This window comes from Lytechinus variegatus, chromosome 13, assembly GCF_018143015.1.
Source record: "Lytechinus variegatus isolate NC3 chromosome 13, Lvar_3.0, whole genome shotgun sequence".
In the NCBI taxonomy this organism is placed as follows: Eukaryota; Metazoa; Echinodermata; class Echinoidea; order Temnopleuroida; family Toxopneustidae; genus Lytechinus; species Lytechinus variegatus.
In genome coordinates, this window is record NC_054752.1 from 24,807,937 (window position 1) to 24,829,634 (window position 21,698).

The following is a 21,698-nucleotide window of genomic DNA, read 5'->3' on the forward strand; positions in this document are numbered from 1 at the left end:
GTATTGATGTAGGCCTAGGGAAGCAGAGTATGAGCTAATATCGCAGGAGAAATTATGAACTTATGAATTGGCTGTGCAGTTTTGTGCTAAAAATATGCCGTCAGACAGCTTATCAAATTTAGCTTAACATGAGATCTTTACGAAAAACTCAATATTTGAGTATGTTGACTACGTTTCAGTTTCTTAAACAGATACCCGTTGGCGTAAACTTTTTTTTGTGGGGGTGGGATGGGTTTAAAGTAATCGTATGTCTAAAGTAAAGAATTTGGTCAATTGCTGGGATTAATGTTCTTGATCGTGGATCGTGGATTGTTATTGATTATTGTCAGTGATTTTTATGAAACTCCAATACTCCAATCCTTCCACTTATTTTGTTTGCAATGTACATGATCGATAAAATGGAATATATCATATCTATCGGTGTTTTTAACCAAATGAGATGTCTTAAAAAAATCAGTGTTCACCTTTGCGTTGCTTCGGTGCATGTAAATACCCAGTAAGAATACTCCAATTATTGAACCAGATGTGATACCGATGAGCGAAAGACACAGCTTAGGAAGAAAAAGCGAAATGATATTGAATTACATTAAGAGTACATGTTATAAACTATTTGTTCTAATATAAAAAAAATTAATGGCAAATATATTTCGTTTGTATTTGAATAGGTACTGCTATAATTCAAAGGGTTTTTACTCAGCCAGTGGAAATCAATTCAAGTGTATGTCATGTATGTTATAAAAATATTACGAGACTACAGTACATGTACTCAGAATAGTGCATTGTGGGTGAACATGGACAAGAACCGGGCCAGTTTTGAGTAGTTAAGGATTGTAGGTGGTGCCATTAGGAAGCTGCTTATTCGTTCGTGCTTTACACTGTTTTTCCTGTGTGACATCACAGTTTGTATTAACATCGCTATTTTTTTTATTCCTTACCTCTAATACACCCTGTCCTAATTTACTAGCAATGAAGGCGAATCCAATACTCACAACACCGTACAGTACAGCTGCAACACAAGACATAAGAACATACATGTAACTTAAGAAAGTCTTTTTTAAAGTGGTAAATTATTTGGAATAGATTTAGGGGCAAGAAATTATATCTCTTATAAAAACATCAATTGATCTACAGTCTACCAAACAACGAATCACTTCAAACGTGTGTATTCTAATTGGAAATAATAATGATAATAATAATAATAATATAAATAATATAGTTATAATGATATTAATAATAATAATGATTATGATGATATTATTATTATAATAATGATGATGATAATAATAATAATAACAATAATAATAATAATAATGATAATAATAATAAAAATGATAGTAATAATAATAATGATGATGATGACTATGATGATGATAAAGATAATAATAATTATAAAAACAACCATGAACATGAAACAAAACAGTTAAGTGTGTTCTTAAAGAGGATTCCCTCCTTAACTATTCGATTTCATTCTTATTAAGTATATGCATACTCTTAGACAATCAGAAGGTATTCTTTGGGGGATGTAAATTCCATTTTTATTTTGCCAGTGTAAGACAGACAGGAAAAGTTGTCACTGTGGAAAATGTCAGGGGTCGTTGATTCTAATGCAATCACAACCTTGAACAAATTTACAATCAAACACATTCATGAAGTCATCATCCAACACGAGCTGCAGTAAACTTCATTGTCAATTGCCTTTCCAAGTATTAACATGGCACTTGATACTTTCCTTTCCCTCAAATGAAAAAACCCGCTTTGATTCTGGTTTCGAATAGGGACAAAAAGAACATAGGTGTCCATTTGCAAACCCTCATGTAAATCGATGGGAATATCAATAATAAATACAAATATATTTTTCACCCACTAGGCATCTTCCAGTGGTCATTAGGAACCCCTTTTTAAAATTTTATATTTTCACGCAAAAAATGCAGGTTCACCTGCATGCCTCCAACTTGCTAGACATTGCCATTAACACACACCCACTTTATTGTCTTTTGTTGAGGTAAACTGCATAAGAAGGAACGTTGAAACAAATATGATTCTACTTATATGTGTATCTCAAGTTAGTTAAGTACCGAGGGATTTGATAACCCTGGCGTAATTCCTCTCGCTGATGTTAGGCCAGAAGACCTTCACGCCATCCTCGCCGGATATAGCTGCCAATGAGTTCACGCCAGAAGACAATGTGCTGCCAAAAGATAAAAAAAAATGAACGAGGTCGAATTTCAGTCAGGCTCAACATCGATTTTTTTCCATTTTTATGCGTAAAATGTAGTTTACAGAAAAAAATATACTTTATTAGTTTAAATGTAAGTATATTTGTATTTCCTTTACTTTCTTTTCCTATTCTTCTATTCATTCATATTCTATCTATTTATTCTTTTTCTTTATTTTATCTTAGATCATTATTCATTCCTAACTTTTTTTTTAATTATTACTGTTTATTTATTTTGATTTATTTTTTATTATATAATTATTCACTATGATTATTACTATTGATTATTTTTAATGGGAGGGGGGGGGGGGGGTAGCGAGTTTTATTTCACCATAACAATAATTCCAAAGATTACTAAGGATTAGTTAATCTAAATGTTGAGATCTGGGCTCCGTAACACAAAGGTTTGCGATGAATCGAAAATATGAAAGAACACTTCTGATTGGTTCCTGGTCGGTATTTTGCGACAAATGCGCGTGTAACATTGATCTTGATTGGTCAGTTCATTTAGCGATTAATCGCTAATCTTTGTGTTACGGAGCCCTGGTCGCAGGTTTGATACCTCTTTGTTGGTAGATCTCTGTAGACCTTTAAACAACTATATGACTGAAGAACTCTGCTCTGTCAATTTATTTAGATTCAGCATTGTGTCTGTACTTTGTTTGATATTCATTTGGATCATCCTACATTGATTACGTACACACTCACTACCCTTCAGGAAAATGTTATCAGTAGATAAGCCAGGGAATTGAGTATGTCTGGATTTTGAAGATATGTGTGGAATCTCAGATTTTCGTGCATTAAGGCAGATTCTGTTATTCTGACCCCAAACCATAACGTCCTCAAGGCAGCTAGGGCGCTTTGGGTTACTCCGGCCTTCGCATTGGGTTTACGAGTAATATAATTTGTGTGTCGTCAGCGTGCATTATATGCTGACCATCTTGGTGAGATTCTATGAGTTTGGAAAGTGGAGTGGTATAAAGAATAACTCGGATTGGCCAAATACGGAACCATGGGGAACTCCGCAAATTCGGGGGAATGGTTCACAAAGCGTATCATTAATGATTACTTGTTGCTGGTTTCGAACGGCCTTCTTACGAAGATCTTACGGAAAGGGCTAAAACGTTCGTACGGCGTTATTTGTGACTGAGCAATTAATTTCATTATTGCCACATACATTAACATTGTAAGCAAAGGAAATAAGATAGACTTCGAGCGTGGATCTCATATGAAATTAGCCTTATACATTTATTGTTAATGGATTGAAATCCCCACGACCACTGTCGGATCCAGGGGGGGGGGGGGGGCACAGCCACACGTGCCCCCTGTTGAGAGGCACAATTGAAATTTGTAATGTAAAAATAACTATGTAAAAATGCCGTTAACATTGTTAAAACAGAAGTTGCTTGCCTGGTTGTCAAATTATTCCTCGAGAAAATGTGCCCCCTTTCGAAAAAAATCATGGATCCGCCCCTGCCCACGACAACCTGGAAGTGGGTTACAGCGGGGGATATTAGGTACTATATTATATGCATTGATGTAACTTACCTGATGGAAGCACTGACGACAGCTGAAAGGAAGAGTCCAGGGAGGCCAGGCATATCACCAAGCAAATCCATAACCATCAATGGCATGATCTAAGAAAAAATGTATAAGCAGAAGAAAATGTGCTTAAAGAATAATCCGACATACTGTAACTATAGACAACTAATTCATTGAAAATGTGGTGCATTGCCGATGGGCCAACGCCTGCTTGTGCATCTGCGTTGCGTTTGGCATCTTCAGATATGGTCTATTCCTTCTGCACTTTGACTAATTACAGTTAGGCTATACCTATTTCGTCTCACGTCAACTTGATCTGACACAATTTCTTCTATAAGGGTTACATGTAGATGAACTGGGTGTTTATTTGACAAAGTAAAAATATGAATTACACGAAATTACAACAGAATTGTGAATTACAGCAGCTCAATTTGCCAATGTCAATCGAACCAATTGTTCGTAATAGAATAAATGGCTTGTAGCCACCTGGCCAATGTGATAGTATTTCTCAGAAGTAGACCAATAAATATTAAGTGAATATATAAAACCGAAAATATTATGCCAAATACGGACTCCGCTAAAATATCAAGGACCTTTGTAGTTCCGATGGGTCCACCCCGAATGGCTAATGTCGGCATTTATTGACATAAATAAATTGTTTTAAGGTACGCCATAATTTTTATTTTTATATATTTTTGCTCCGAGAATGTAAAAGTAGTAATGACGTATTTACTTATGTTGTGAGAAGGGAGATATTTTTTTAATTAAGGGAAGCTGTGGAAGCGACGCGTCGTGGTGTAGCGGTTCTGACTCAGAGGGTCGTGTGTTCGAATCCCGGGGCGGCCTAGCGTCCTTTGGCAAGGAGGTCAATCCGCACTTTCCTACTTTTCACAAAAGAATCTTTAAGACAACTTTTTTCCACTTGACATTTCAAATTTTTGGCATGTGACTGAATTATGTTTGTCATATTTTAGCACCCTTGTTAAAGGCCCTATTAATGACAATGCACAATAAGTTCTCTATCAGCCAATCAAATGGAATGATTTCGGTAATTGTTATTATAACAAGTTTCATGACACGGGCCCCTGCTTGAAAATGAATATAATCCATGCAAGAGAAGGACCAGTTTCATCAAACCTACCTGATCCTGTGACTTCACGAGTCCTTGTGTATAGGGGTCACAGTCTACGTAGTACGCGTACATAACTACCCCAGAAAAGATGCAAAGTCCCACAGTAAAGAATTTGATGATGGTAGCAAGTATAAGCGCCCTACGAATAATACATTACCATTAAAAATGCAGCATCATGTATGTTATTCGAAACGTAGGATGGGGGTCGGGTGTCCGGACACTGTATCTTTTTGATGCCTTCTTTTTTGTCTGTGGATTACACTAAAAATATGAATTCACTACTTGTAATCATCTTCTATTTTGTTCTTTGTACTATTTCCTATCATTTTGTACTAAAAACTGATGAAACTTCGCTTGTAATTTTTTTCCAAATGACTTTCTAAAATTGATCGTCCAGACACGCAACAACTGGGTATACATCTTATTTAGAAACAAATTCTGACGTGATCATTTTTTTTTTCGATTCAGCATGCTCATTATCATATTTCGGTAGAGTGCTATTACAACCAAAATTCACACATCAGACTTGGAATTAAGTTCATGGGGTCGGAATATGTTATCAAATAAATAAGTGCCTACATATAGGCCTCATTGAATTCAGTGTGCTGTAAAGTGGCCATGGCCCTGGGAAGTGGTACCCCAAAGATTTTACTTGCCGGGCGGCCGCGTATATTATTCTCCATAGCCAGCACCCCTGGAATGCTCGCAGTTGTTTTAAACAATGGAATGTAACCAAAAATCACATACATTTGTAGTGAAACCTTTTTATCTTGCTTGTCAAATTTCTCGGGAACACAATAACATTCCTTTTGCAGTGAAACCTTTATTTTTTATTTATTTATTTATTTTTTTTTTTTTTGGGGGGGGGGGTTTGCTTGTCAAATTTACATCACACTGCAAAACTTGTAACACCAGCCTGGAATCTATTTATGTCCAAACCAGAGAAGTGTTAAACATCACCAGTTATGTTTTGGTCTAATTAACACCAGATATGTGTTTACAACACAAATTAGTATTAAAACAATATCGGTTTGATACCAAACTGGTGTTGTTTCAATAATTGTCTGGTGTGGACATAATATAGATTCTGGTCTGGTGTTAAATCAACACCTGAGTTTTTGCAGTGCAGCACCCCAAGCAAAAAATTAAAGGAAAATGAATCTTTCCCAGCGGGCAGCCAGTTTGTAATTCTTTCTAACCGGGAATATATACACTGATTAAAATGGGGCTAATTTTCAGTTTTTTGTAATTCTCATGCAACGCCCTACACTATCTACTGCCCTAGAAGTACAGTACTCACTGTGCAGCCCTCCTTCTTGATCCACATGAAAAGAGTCTCTGGATAACAGTTTGGTTCACACCTGTCCCAATATTCGTTGTTAACATCCCCAACATCATACTCCACACTGAGTAGCGGATTCGTGGGTCGACACTAAACCTGTATGAAGAATCATTGAACGGTAACAATAAATGTTCATAATTATCCTAAAACTGGATAGGCCCATGGTTGGAAAACCTCAGGGGTGGTCATCCCCCTACTTTTTGGAAGGGGGCACAATAAAAAAATCCCCCATTGTTTGTGGAAGGAGCAAAAAGGAAAAAAAAGAGGGAAAGAAAGGCAAACAAGGAACAAGAGAGGAGAAAAGAGGAAGAGAAAAATGAAATGAAGAAGACGAGTTAATAGAATAAGGTGAGGGGAAAACATGTTTCCAGTCACTACATAATTGTTTTGCTCGCTCTTCGTAGTTCGCATTGTTTGTTGTTTGAGCTTGCGATTCACGCTCGCAACACCTTCCAAGGAAAGGATGCCCAATTCACAGTTGACAAAAATACTAGTTTTACAAAATCAGCATTGAAAATTTTCCCAAACCGCTCGCTTTTTACACTCTCTCGTGAAAAATAAAGCCTAAATATATATCTTACCATAATCAGAAATCTTTGCTCTACTTGATTACTCTACTTTGCTCCGCCGCCCTTCTTTTCGCCTCCCCATCCTCATGACAATTGAACAACAACGGTGCCCCCCCCTTCACCACGTTTACCCTTCCGGTTTTCCCGGCTTTGCCACAGATTATATCATTTTTCGAATTAACGAACCTTTGGAATGAAGAACCTTATTTTGTTTTCGGAATATCGAACCTTCGGAAAAACGAACCTTATTTCGTTTTCGGATTAACGAACCTTCGGAACAACGAATCTTATTTCGTTTTCGGACTAACAAACCTTCGGAATAACGAATCTACGGAATTACGAAGTCTAACCATTTAATTAGGGGCCTATATATCTATATTGTTGTATAAGAAGGCTAAAAAATGATATATATATTTATATTCATATATATATATGTGTGTATGAATGTATGTATGTATTTTTTTTCAACAAGTGCACGCCAAGTTAGCAATAATGCATATAGCATTTCCATTTAGTTAAAAGAAGGATAAAAGAGCAAGGTATATTAAATGCCTTGCTTACGGGCATGTAAGTATGTTTGTATATACGCACGCCCACACACTCACACATGGGTAGGTGAGCGTATGTGTATAAGATTAAAAACAATGGAAAATTCGAGGTGCCATGAGCCTAATTACATCAGGAGGGCTCAAGATATTCGTTCGACCCAACCCATTCGATTTTTTTTCAATTTGATGTTGCTGATTGACAAAACTGTATGAATATGATTCAAAATCTAACACTGATTCTAGAAATGGTAACTACTGAACTCCCTTCGCCCAAAGTGGGAAGATAAAAAGTGACTTGGAACTATTTTTTTGACTGGCGGACTAATTAGGGCTATTTTACTGTTTGAGTCGATGAATTTGATCAATTCATAGTTATCTTCATAAATGGCAATTTATTTTTAAAATGAGCTGGCTACGCTACCCTTTCCTGGTCAGATATGGAATGCCAGATATATATCCTATCCAATGGTAGTAAACATTCCACCCTCTAATTTCACATTTATTTTTTATGAATTTTTCAAAAGTGCCATTTTAACACACAAGTCTATGGGGAATGTTTTACGCGCGTGACACCTCGATTGTGTCCCCTCACCTTTGAGGAGGGATTTCCGCTCAAGAATATGCCTTTGTCTGACCTTATGATGATTATTATGATAATTTCGTTGACGTGAGTGATTTTATGTTTGCATGGCCATGGGAACGATTTTATTTCAAAGGGGGTGCTGATGTAAATTTTAAATGAAAAAAGGGGTTTCACGACAAAATGAAGGTCATCTTGGTCCTGACAAATGTGACATGCAAAGTTTTTTTTTTTTAAATTAGGCCATTTTAGTTATATTTGTCCATTTTGTCATTCCTACTATATAGATTTCCAGGGAGTGCTGCCTATATACACGTAGCACCCCTAGGTAAAGTTTAAGGCTGCTTTAGCACCCCCAGCACCATAGGCGGCGGAAGCGGGGGGGGGGGGACGTGTCCCCCTAAATTTTCGGTGGGGGGACGGTCCCCCCCTAAATTTAGTTTTGATAACTTTTTTTTTTTGGCTTGTCAATTTTGTCCCCTGCGTCCAGACCTAAATTCACGTGGAACCCCCCTGAAAGGTGTGTTGTCCCCCCCCTGAAATTTCGGTTGATGACCTTTTTTTTATTTTGGGGGGCGCTTGTCCAATTTGTTACCTGTGTCCATCCCAAAATTTCAGCTGGACACCCCCTAACTTTTTTGGCTTCCGTCGCCAATGCCCAGCACCCCAGCTTCCCAGGGCCATGTTATGTTGCGTACTAATTTTATCAAATAAAGAGATCGAAAGAAAAGATATCCGAAGACAAATCCCATGGAATTACCATGCAGGAATCGAACTCTAGTATGATTAATGGATATATATTGGACTCTCACACGGTAAAATAATGTCAAGTGTGTTCGGAAAAGTTCAAGGGTATTGCGGTATGAGATCAGGGTTATTCATGCTAATGTCATTAAACATAAACAGATGACACAATAGAAAAGGAAACTGCCTCGTAGAATCACATTTCCCTCGACCTTACTGTATTTATCAACGGGAACATGACAGCGAATCAACGTACACCATTAGAGGCAATATAAAAACAAAAAAAAATGTTAGCTATTTTGATTACGAGCAAGAGACATACACGCGAGCGCAAGGGGGGCGGGGCTGCCGTCTTTTTTTCTCAATGATTACCCCTCCCCCAAAATATATATTTAAAGAAAAAATACAACAAAAATAGATGAATAAATGAATTAAAAAAATAAATAAATAAGGTTACGGGGAAGGGGGTGAATACTTTGTTTACGAGATGCATACGCTTACACCTTTTATATTTCCGTGCTACCAACGATGTATAGACGTTCCATGTACCTTCATATCTTTCCTCCCTCTTTCCGTTGTTCAGCTTCAGTGGGTCTGATTTGCGTGGATGCACAGAGGATACAGCGGACGTTTAATGGATGATAACTGACATGCAATGTTTCTTGTTCGGATTTGCATCGTACCGGCGTTCTATAATTTTTGTGCAGCTTAAACGCAGGATGGTAAGATTTTTGTTTAGGTTTCATATCCGCTTTGCATCCGTAAGTGCAATGGAACCGAGCCTTGAGTATCAATTACGTGTGAATAAGTCCAACATGTAACACACTGTGAACACGTGTACGGCGCCTTTTTTTTCCAGCAGGGGTGGCCAAGTATTTGTTATATAATATTAAAAACTCACTGATCAAGCTTGATCCTTCCTCCTTGATGACCAATGCGGAAGACTTCCCCTACGCCACCGACGTCGATTGATCCTTTGACGATGACGGCGATCACGCCGAGCAGGATGATAACCGTCTGTAGTGTGTCGGTCCACAACACGGCCTTCATGCCGCCCTAAGTTAATATTGAACGCAAATTGGAAAATGCATAATCAAGATGCTACTACCTGTTATGATGGCCTTGTGATAATGGTGATGATAAGGAAGAGAAAAATAAACGTGTGATGATGAAGAAGATGATGGTGATGTTGTTGATGATGATGATGATGGTGATGATGATAATGATGATATGTTGATAATGATGCTGGCCTTACCGTGTTGATGATGATGATAATAATGATGATGATAATGATGATAATTTATGTTGATGATGTTGATGAGGATGCTGACATAAATGTTGTTGTTGATGATGATGATGACGATGATGATAATGATGATATGTTGATGATGTTGACGATGCTACTGATATTACTGTTGTTGATGATAATGTTGTTGGTGATTATGATGATTTCATTTATACGCATGGAATAAGATGACATATTTATCTATGATATACAACCGAATAAAAATGCTACAATGGTAAAACAAATTATTAGGAACAAGCATAATTTGATCATGATAACAACAGCGAGAGGTTCAAAGAGTGGCGCCATTAGGAAGAAAACAAGGAAGAACGCGAAGTAGAATTTAGAAGAAATTAAAAGTGTAGTACCACAATAGTAAAATTGAATAAGATTATTCAACCATCACAAACATTTTCTATAAGCACAAGTTAATCAAATATGCTACCATCGTTATCAATCCTCTTTAATTTTCTGATCTTTACGAAAACATACGAAATACATGTGTGTATTTTCTTAAGGAAATACTAATAACTTACCACTGAGGTGTAGAATATGCAGATGACACCAGTAGAAACAACGCAAGCCCACAGATCCATTCCAGTAACTACATTTTGCACAAGAAAAAGATTGAATTTAAAGTTTGAATTAAATCATAAATAGATAAATACAAATCAAATGGGATTAAAAGAAAATGGTGAAACTGGCGAGAAAAGGAGCAAAAGGGGTGGAAAATAAAAGTAAGAGAAAATAAAGGAAAACAAATATGGAGGTCATGCAGCATCTATGACGTATATCTACACGATGCAGTTCAAATACGAGTTTTGAAGATGTTTTCTATGAATCTATACAGATTTCTATATTCCACCATAATTAGTACTGATTAGTATTGTATAGACATTCCAAAGCTAATTATTAGCTTCTCCGCTATAGAGTTTAACTAAATTAATCACCATCATAATTGTTCATCCTGGCTCCATCTCTTCATAAAAAGTCATAAAGATGCATTTTTTGCACCTTTTCTACATACGGTGCAAAATTACGCCCCAAATGGTGCTGTCGGTGTTAGGTGCAAAAATGAACCTTTATTTCTCAGTGCATATCGGCCTATTTTAATGTTTGTTGCATTGGAGCTATTTCTTTCCCGATTTTTTTCTTGGCGAAAATTCTGTTTGTTAATGGAACATGGAACATCAATGCCAAGAAACATCAATAATATTTTGGGTTTTTAGAGTTTTATTATTTTTTTGATAGTGGACATACAGGGCTCAATCATTGTTTGTTCTTTTTTAATTTTCTTTGCATAAATTCGATACTGTTAGTAAGTTTCTGTCTTCCGGTGACACCAGCAAATTTTAACTGTTTGCTGCATTGAAGCTATTTGTTTCCCCCATTTTTTTGTTGGCGAAAATTCTGATTGTTCATGAATGCAAGAGAAAACGGAACAAAAGTGCCAAAAACATCAATAATATTTTGGTTTTTTTAGAGTAATGTTTTTTAATAGTGGACACAGGACTCAATTATTGTTTGTTTTTGGTTTTTATAATTTTCTTTACATAAATTCGTTAATGTTTTGTAAGTTTTGTTCGGACACACCAGCTAATTCAACTCCAAGTAGACCAAAATCCATTACATTATTATTACATAATCGGTCGGTTTCGTGGCATAGTTAGTGACATAACAATGGGTTGGAACTAATAAAGAATTTCAATTTCACCTCCTTTTAAATGATGGAGATTAATTATTATCATGAAATCGGGAAATATCATTTTAAAGAGTACCATAGATATCATTACATGTGTAAGAAAAATCGAGTTTATATTTGTATTTGCCAGAATTATTAAAACTTGCTCTACTGTGTTCATCATGGCCCTAGGAAGGGCTACATTGAGGGCTTTATTAACAATATGCAGCACCTCCTGGAAATCAGGTTGACAAGCCATTCCCCACTGTCCCCCTCAAAACAAAACGACAACAAACAAAAAAGAACAAATTTAACCCCCCAAAATGTTATTGCTCTTAAAAATAGATTTGGAGCAATTTTTTTTATTTCGTATTATTATTTTTTTCTATGAATTAATTTATTTGTTTATTCATGTTTTTTTTTAATTATGCACTTAGTTTTTTTTTCATTTTGTATTTTTATGCATGTAATTTTTTAAATTGTAAAACAAGTCCTCAGCATCCACTATTAAAAATCGTTCCCAGGACCCTGGTTGTCATTAATGGTAGAGTCATACCAACGAAACAGAGTCCAAACCAACAGATGGTAGGCTATGTAATTAAAAAGAACATAACAGGTTTCGCATATTTTTCACTGTAAAAGAAAATAAAAATTGGGGTGAAGTCTTTCTTGTCATATGATTTTATCAAATATCTTTGTGGGCTTTGCGCAGGCAATTTAAACGCAGCATGATGAGAAAGAGCTTGAAACATGTTGTTTACGACAAATAACATAAGTGCACTCATGAAATCATATATAGGGGAAAGGATATATTATGATATTGATTTGTTGGATTTATGAGACTGTCGTTTTTATTACTTATAAACAGAGCGATTTTGGTCATTTATGCACTTATAAAACAACATGCAATAAAAATGAAATGGTGTATGCTAAATCATGCACTAAGACTGTGGTGTTCAAATTTGATAAAGTCGTTTTTATATGACCCTTTTTAAGATAATGCATTTCGTGACTTCGTTTATTTTCGTTTATGGCTTCAATATCTCAATCAACTGACCTGCATTGATCGCGAGTGCGGGTGTGTACATTGCAATCCCCATGTAGAGTACCTGCAAATAAAATGGTTGCCAAAACAAATACGATTAAAACTCATCCAAAATCAAACCTGACCTTGGCTTATCAGCTTGGCATCCTGTCGAACCGATTTGATCAACAATGATAAATGAAATGAATGCTTTCAGTTTCACGGCGAGCAGACGAGGACGTTACACTCGGTATGAAATACCGTGATAGCACTATTATTATATGTAAGATAAAATAAACAACGACAAAAATACAATTTTAATCGAGATAACCACATGCTAGGAGCTATCCATCACCCTGTCTGTACTCATAGATCTTGAAAAGCAGCCCATGAGATGTGTTTGTTATAGACTTTTTAAAATTTATTTATTCTAATTATTACTAATTCATTTGATCGATCTGGGGCTCGTAACACAAGACTTAGCTATGATCGTAGAACATTTTTCTACGATTGATTTCATTGACCACACTGTACAATCAATCGTGAAAATCAAGCGTACGATCAACCGCTAACCTTTGTGTTACGGAACCCTCGTCATTGTGTGGATTCAACCAAGAATGTAACTCCAATCTTTGATTCAACTGGCATTCCCTTGCAAACATTATGGGGCACCATTTTTCTTTTTTTTTTCAAACAAAATCAGAAGAAACTTTATATATTTAAATATTACAACCGCCTGTCACATTTGGCTGAGCAACATAGAGGTGGATGCACTGTAAAAACTGTGGTGCTAAAACTGACACCGATTGGTGTTAAAAGAGGACCACACCCTGAGGTGTTAAAATAACACCCTAGAGATTGAACATAACACCAACGAGTGTAAATGTAACAACCATAGGTGTTGTAATGACACCTATAAGTGTAAAACTAACACAACCAATTTAACACCGGTGTAAACTAACTGGTGTGGTCCTCTATGTACACCGGTTAACACCACAGTTTTTGCTGTGTGAATTATCCATCTACATGCAAATTACCCAGCTGATTCTACGTGAAGCATGCATGACTGTGGTTCAAACTCCCTCCTTGTTGAAATTAACCATGCTGGGTCCCGTTGCAGAAAGAGTTGCAATCAATCACAACTCTAAAACTCATGCGCAACTTGAGTTTCAACCAATCAACAGCGCGCATTTGGGACATTTTTTTTTACTTGCGTTTAAACGCAACTCTTTCTGCAACGGGCCCCAGGACTAGCATATTTACCAGTCATTCTCACCTGCTATTCTCAGACTTATTTTTTTTTTCGTTTATTTTTCTATCTATTGCATTCATAAACGGGCAAAATGATAATAGAAAAAAATATCATTTTGGTTAAAATTTTCAACAAGGATATGCCATCTAATTGTTGCTCCTTCGTCAAACAACATTTTTTTCTTCAGTTTTATGATAATTCAAACCCTTCACTGAGGTGCGAATTATAATTCTTTTGTCCAGTATTTGGAAACCTCAAGAAATAAGGGGGATTAAAGTATCCTTTACGGGCTGAAGAATCTTCTCTAGAAAGAATCTAAAACATAAGGTTCCAAAGTAGCTTTTTATAATATTTTAGGGAACCCTTAAAAGATACAAATACGGGACAAGCATAGAACCATCTAAGAACACATTTGGCTAGGACTGTTGCTTACTGTTTGGATGGAGAATATAATTGTGCAGGCAGTTTTTACTGTTCGATTGAACCTCATCTCGAGATACTGTATGAAAAGAAAAGAAATGTCATGAAATATGGAATTCGGTGAGAACTTCATTCGATACTGTCAACGAAAAACCTAGATGGGTCTGCACAGGAGGTCTGACAATGCTCATGTAGAGAAAGATTATCTTAAACTATTTTGCTTTCTGTTGCAGCTGCATGTTTATTAGAATAAAAGTATATCAAGCTCTTTTTGATATTACGATATAAAAATATATTAATCATATCTAAATAATAGCAATGAACAACTAAAAAATATGTAGACAATTTATGAATCAAAACAGCAGTTTTGTCCTTGTTGATTATGGACAAACAACGAGTTTGCAAATTTTCGCCACCTCCGAAACTTTGGACGAGACACTTCTGTTTGGATTCATCAACTGTCGACAAACACTTCTTTGTTGTTCTTTGTCATCATGTGCATTTTACAATAGATTTAAATTGTTCCTGAATCATCCGTATGTCGCTGAACAAAATTAAAAAGAAAAACTCCATCTTGAAGTTTTCGTTCCACGATGCACGGCGGATTTAAGAACACCGTGAAGTGTATTGTCACATGACAAAGACAACTGGGGCCCGTTGCAGAAAGAGTTGCGTTTAAACGCAAATCAAAAAATCAATGGCAAGTCAAAAATGCGTGCTGTTGATTGGTTGAAAACCAAGTTGCGCATGATTTTTGTAATTGCGATTGATTGCAACTCTTTTTGCAACGGGCCCCTGATAATTCTTTGTCGAAAATTGGTGAAACGGAACAGCAGTTTCGTCATCGTTTAAAGAGCTGTCGTTTTGTTTTTGTTTTCATGAATGGCACTTGACAGTATATTTTTATCTGTACTTGAACCCTCCCTACGTCCCTGAGGGAAAACTGCATAGTAAAATCCAACAAAGACGTTGGACTTCGATCTACACGTACACTAGCGGAAGTAATATATAACGCAATTACGTTATAATTTTGGTGGAGTCGTTGGAGGGACACTCTGCGATACACAGCGCATGTGCAAAATTACAATGCCTATCTAACTCCTCCAAAAAAGTTTGGAAATCTGATTAAGATCGATAATTTCTCCTCGGTTTTAGTAAATATCAACGCGTAACTAATATTAATGAATATATCATTTGATTCTCTTTAGAATGATGCCCTACATGATGTGATTGTGGTTCACATGGAGGTGCAGTGCCTTGAAATGTGGGGGCAAGGTCAAAATTAAAAAGTTGCAAAACGACACAATATTGAAAGTCACTGTTCTTTCTTCCGTAGTGATCAGTGAGTTTCTCAGCGGTTTCTTTTGATTTTGATCGATAATCCCTCCTCGGTTTTACTATCGATGTGTAATTAATATCAATGAATATATCATATAATTATCTTTAAAATGATACAGTACAGGATATGATTATGGTTCACATGGAGATGCAGTGCCTTGAAATGTGAGGCAATGTCAAAATTGTTGCAAAATGACACGATATTGAAAGTCACTGTTCTTTTTCCGTGGTGATGAGCGATTTTCTCAGCTGTTTCCTTTGTTTTCATGCACCTTAACATTAACATGGAATCAAACACACCTCAAAACACTTGCACAAGGAAACACATAACAAACAAACATGCATGGGTATTTTCAACGACGACTCAAACCATATTATCTCACAGAACCATCACTCCATAAACCACACCAAAGCATGAAAAAAGAAGAAGCAGGGGCTATCTCTACTGACACAGACAAAAGAATCATGTATTGTATTGACCCTCCATGACTATTTCTGCTTGTTTCACAGCTTTTCAATTCAGACCTCATCCAACACTTTTGAATCCTGCTATTTTCGTGATGGCATGATCATTTTTAAAAGTAATTAAATGATCTTTCGAACCCTATCAAATATGCATTGTGTAAAATTGTGAGCTGGGAGATTTCAATGGCCAAACTCAGATTTTCAAACCTTTTTTCGCCCGTTTTGCAGCTTTTCAACTCAGACCTCATCCAACACTTTTGAATCCTACACTTTTCGTGGTGCCATGATCATAACAAGCATGGTATCTTTTAAAGAGAATTAAATGATCTTTCGAATGATGTCAAATATGCATTGTCATGATTGTGTAGAATTGATAGTGGGGAGAAATCAACGGCCAAACTCAGAATTCCAAACTTTTTTGAGGGGTTTAGTTTACATGGAATTTATTTTGATCAAGGGTAGGTTCCATGAAAGAAACATGTCGCATGTCAAACTGGTCATTCAACTGGACATCTCTGCCAATGAAAATGATAAGGAATTGAATCGAATTGAATTGAAAGAAGTGATTCCAAATTTTAAGAAACACTTTTGAGACTCGACAATTTGTCAAGCGAAAAAAACCTAGAATAAGGGATACGATGTCAGTAAGCATGGTAGGGAGATCGTACGATGTGGCATAATCAAGTTTAAGAGCGTCGTCCAGAATCGTATTGGACTACTGTGACATAAGCTTTATACATGAATACCGAACTGTATTTATTTAGGACATTAATTGATATAACACCTGTCATTTACCAATAATTGAGAAACAATATCTACATAGTGGGGGATAGTTCCATTAATTATTGTTCATTTTATACCTGGTAAACACTGGTAATGCGTAAACGAAAGAAAATTGGAAGAAAGAGGCGTATGATGAGGCAGTTTGAAACCGCGTATGACACCAGTGACCAAGCAAACATAGTGTCATACATATAGATCTCGCCTGGAGTTCCAATGACCGATATGGCAGACACGAAACTGACAACGACCGACATCGCAACTGGTATCATGCCCATTTTCCGATCTCCTAGAAAGAACTCTTCGGCCGTACGCTGGCGTCCACCGGAAAAGGCGAAATAGATGCCGATCGCTGCCGAGAAGAGTAGCATCACCCCGAAGATGACATAATCCCATATTGCAAAGTGACGTGCGGTTTCCATCGTTGATCAAGAATATGTTACTAGGAATGAAAACAATCAAATACATGCATACAAATTCCACACTCATATTTTGACAAGTTTCAGGGTTTTATCAGGAATATTTTGTTCTAATCGCCGATTAACATAGCTTACATATTTACATATTCGCGAACACATTCTCATCAACATAATGATCAGTTATTCGTAATCTCACACACTTCTTAACTTTCAGAAATGATTCTCGTAGTAACTGTGAAATGAAAAAAATGTAAGCCGGTTACAGCCTTTGTTTATTCCAATCATTTCAATTATTTTCGAAATCAATTCTGATCTAAAAAGAGTTACAGGCTAAATTGATAGTTGTTCTTTCCAGTCTTAGGACACCATATCGGAAATCAATAAACTATAATGTCAAGCTACTTGAGTACAAAACATTCACACTTAATATGTTGGGCAACATTCAGATTAACCGATTAAAATTTATTTGGTAAGATAAAATTCACAACAGAATAATCGATATAAACAATTTAGCGCATGAAATGCCAGGATTGCTAACAAAAAGTTAAAAACTTGAAAACAAGCAACCCTCGACATAACAATAATAAAATAAAACGAGAATACAATAAAATTACATAGAAAATGATTTAAAATAGATAACGATAGAAATATATTAATAAATTCATATGAAATCTTAATAATTTAATGAACATTCAAGAAATAATCACAATCATTAAAATAATTTCAAGTGGCAATCATTGTGCTCTTTAATTTATTTTGAATGAAATGTAATTCGCAATAAGTTTAATTTACAGTTTAGGGAATTAATTTTTTTTATTCCTGAAATCTAGTTGATCTATTTTGCAAAAAAAGAAATTGTAAATTTTGAAAGTCGAAAGTCACCCTGTTTTATTGTATTAATTGTGTGATATCATACTTAATCTCCACTGTGTTGGCCTGGGTAATATCTATATATATATTCTTGGCACTTATTATCCAATTGAGCAAAATTATTAACCAATTATTAGTTTAATTACCCTGTTGGGACATATTTTAACCAATAGTTGTACGTGTGGACAGCATGTTGCCCAGGGATGGTTAAGAATTGGGCCTTGTTTTGCCAACCAGTTTTAAGTGTGTATAGGTCCATTTTGCAACGAAATCAAATTTGAGAAAGATATACATTTTGTTTTACTTACGATAGAACTTGCAACTGATAAACCTCAGTTCGATGGAATTTCTTGACTAAGTTGCTGCAGTCCCTGTCTTATATTGTCTACATTCATACGTGAATGACATAGAATGTAAACACATTACTTATTTTATATGCATGGACTACGCCCACATCAAATACGTTTTAATGATCCAGTAGATAAGGTGGATCATAAAAATAATAAAATAGGTAACAGGTAGCCTCTAAACAAGGCCCTGTGTCTGTTGTGATACTTTACATACCTACCGACTGGAAAAAAGGCTATTCGCAAAAAGCTGACTGAGTACGACGATTTCCTGCTCAGTCACAGGGCCTTGAAAGGTCAAGTCCACCTCAGAAAAATGTTGATTTGAATCAATAGAGAAAAATCAGACAAGCACAATGCTGAAAATTCCATCAAAATCAGATTTAAAACAAGAAAGTTATGACATTTCAAAGTTTCGCTTATTTTTGACAAAATGGTTATATGAACGAGCCAGTTACATCCAAATGATAGTGTCGATGATGTTACTCACTATTTCTTGTGTTTTTTTTTATTGTTTAAATTATACAATATTTCGATTTTACGAATTTGATGATTAGGACCTCCTTGCCTGGAGCACAAAATGTTAAAATAATGGAATTCCACGGGTTCAGGGAGGAATGAAACTTCATTTCACATGAAATTAGGAAAATGAGAAAATTAAAATATTTCATATAATAAAATACAAAAGAAATAGTGATGTCATCAGTTTCCTCATTTGCATTCCTACCGAGATATGCGTATAACCAATTTGTGAAATGAAGCGAAACTTTAAAATGTCATAACTTTCTTATTTTACATCCGATTTTGATGAAATTTTTAATGATATGCTTGTTGAAGTTTCCTCGTTTATTTAAATCAAGTTTTTTTGGGGGGTGGACTTGGGCGTTAATATGAATCTGATTTGGATTTCTTATGTTAACCATTGTTTCCGAATCCGAATCACTACCTGAGAGGTAGCGGCCGATCAGCGAACCCTGTATGACCCTGTGCCGCAGAAGCAAACGAACTCGGTCCCATGACGTCATAGATACCGACGGTGCGGATGGGTGCATCGGGATGCTCACATGATCATTTCATGTCTTCACCAGAATCCAAAGGGCCTCGCGACTAAATTCGCAAATTCTCTTCGTCTGCCGCTAGTCTTGCCTCAGCCACTGATTAACGAGGAATAAAGCCCACATCGTAAGCCCTTGTAAAAAGGCTAGGTAAAAGGTGGCATTTGGGGCAACGGAAGAGAGAGGTTTTCGCCCATGACCTCATTTTTTATTTGAATGGCAGATTTGAAGGAAAGAATTTTAATCATAGATATGTTTCAGTTAAAGTTTTAAAATGTATTAAACATATTTACTTGGTCCAGATTAGGGTAGACTTATAGACGAGCATTTACATATGTTTTGAATATTTCAAAAGCAAGCGTTGGGAACGTTTGATACCCCCCCCCCCCCTTAGAGTACAAGTGTACCAGATTGGTGTCATATTTTGTACAGATGTTAGAAATATTTCTTATTAGGTGAAGCATTTTCATACAGGTGTCATAAATAGCCAATACAGTGGTCTGGAATTGATGAATGTAGGGTACAGATGCACAGGAAGTGTCTTTTATTAATAAGAATGTGTTTTATACACTCATCTGTTATTGAAATTCTTTGAATTACTTTACAGAAATTTTACAGTTATTCCTGTAACGGTGGGGTATATTTGGAGGTTAATTTGAGTAATTCAGGGAGAACCACCTAAACTAGAATTGGCCTAAACCACAGAAGTTAGTGTAGGCAGTCGCAGTTAAAACTGAGGGATTACGTCGGTGACGAGATAACTGGGACCTTTCGCAATCCTCACGGACGCTAATATTTGGGTCGTACAACACAAAAGTTAACGCTTAATCATACGCTTGATTTTTAGGATTGATTGTACATTATAGTCAATAGAATCAAACGTAGAAAACTGCTCTACCATCGATGCTAAGCTTTGTGTTACAGGGGGGTTACAGGCCATACAGATCTGCAAAATTCTTTCCCGCGACACCCACACCATACACGCAGTACATTACGACTGATGGCTGGAGATATTCAAAATCCAGGACCTAAAATAGATTATGACATGGATAAGAAAGTGGTTTTTCAAACAAATCGAGTACATATTGAGTGAGGAAAAACTTACTGAATTAAGGCTTAGATATAGATAATTACAGTCCATCGAATCGATATTGCATTTAATGCGGATTATTGGTGGATCACTGGCAATTGATTCCATGGGTTAGATCAACCTCTCGAGCCGAAACCATTTCGCATGCGTTGATATGTACACAGCATATGCAATACGTTTGAACTTGCGGGTTTCTTTTGTTTCTTTTGTTTACTCCTTCTACACAAACTATATGCCTCTAGCACACGATGTAATGGGCATTATGTTTTACTTTCCCCAGAAATGGGGGATTAGATTCAAATTCTTGGGGAACCACTTCCGTTGATGAGTGGATACCAGGTACGACCATGCAGTTTCGAAAAGTACCCTAAACAAGGGAAGCAATTCTTTTCAAGATTATGAAAATGCATCTCTTAAAGAGTAATTGACTTGTGAAACCCTACCAGAATTGGATATATACACATCAAAAAAAGTAAGTCCCCCCTAAATCAAATTGCTGTAACTTTTGAACCGAATTATTTTGAGATATGATATTTCATGGGTGTTTTCTTACACTCAATAAGCAACTCCGGGGGGAAAATGAGATTGATCGGTTGGGTCATGCATGAGTAATTAAAGATTGAATCAAAAATTACCATTTTTGAAAGTCGCAAGAGTCGTTTTTCAGATTGTGCAAATACAAAGTTGGGCAAAAATTGTTTTTAGATGAATTTTATGGTGTTATGCTGTTTTACTATACATCATTTAACCACTTCAGACCAAATTTTGATATCGTATGTTCATGGTTGAGTGAGCACGATGTATTGCAGGGGCCGCGGAAGCGGGGGGGGGGGGGGCTGGGGGCTTCAGCCCCCACTTTTTTCCATAAGAAAGTACAAAAATGTAATACGATTGTGATTTTTGGCATGGTCAGCCCCCCCCCCCCCACTTTGAAAACTGCTCTGCGGCCCCTGTATTGTGACGTATCATCATAGGGTTTTTTGGTAGTATCTTCTACAAC

General features: G+C 36.3%; 1 protein-coding gene across 1 annotated transcript in view; it reads right to left on the bottom strand.

Moving 5' to 3' along the window:
- Positions 1-17,353, bottom strand: part of LOC121425898 (sodium-coupled monocarboxylate transporter 1-like) — a 22,906-nt gene extending 5,553 nt beyond the window's left edge. Inside the window, exons 1-11 of the mRNA XM_041621992.1 lie at positions 16,998-17,353; positions 14,348-14,413; positions 12,696-12,747; positions 10,494-10,561; positions 9,574-9,728; positions 6,190-6,327; positions 4,899-5,028; positions 3,764-3,852; positions 2,076-2,188; positions 936-1,006; positions 465-551 (exon numbers count right to left, since the gene is read on the bottom strand). Of these exons, the coding sequence (XP_041477926.1) occupies positions 465-551; positions 936-1,006; positions 2,076-2,188; positions 3,764-3,852; positions 4,899-5,028; positions 6,190-6,327; positions 9,574-9,728; positions 10,494-10,561; positions 12,696-12,747; positions 14,348-14,413; positions 16,998-17,339 (1,311 nt within the window). The 5' untranslated portion in view covers positions 17,340-17,353. The remainder of the gene's footprint in view (positions 1-464; positions 552-935; positions 1,007-2,075; positions 2,189-3,763; positions 3,853-4,898; positions 5,029-6,189; positions 6,328-9,573; positions 9,729-10,493; positions 10,562-12,695; positions 12,748-14,347; positions 14,414-16,997) is intronic.
- Positions 17,354-21,698: the final 4,345 nt, after the last annotated feature.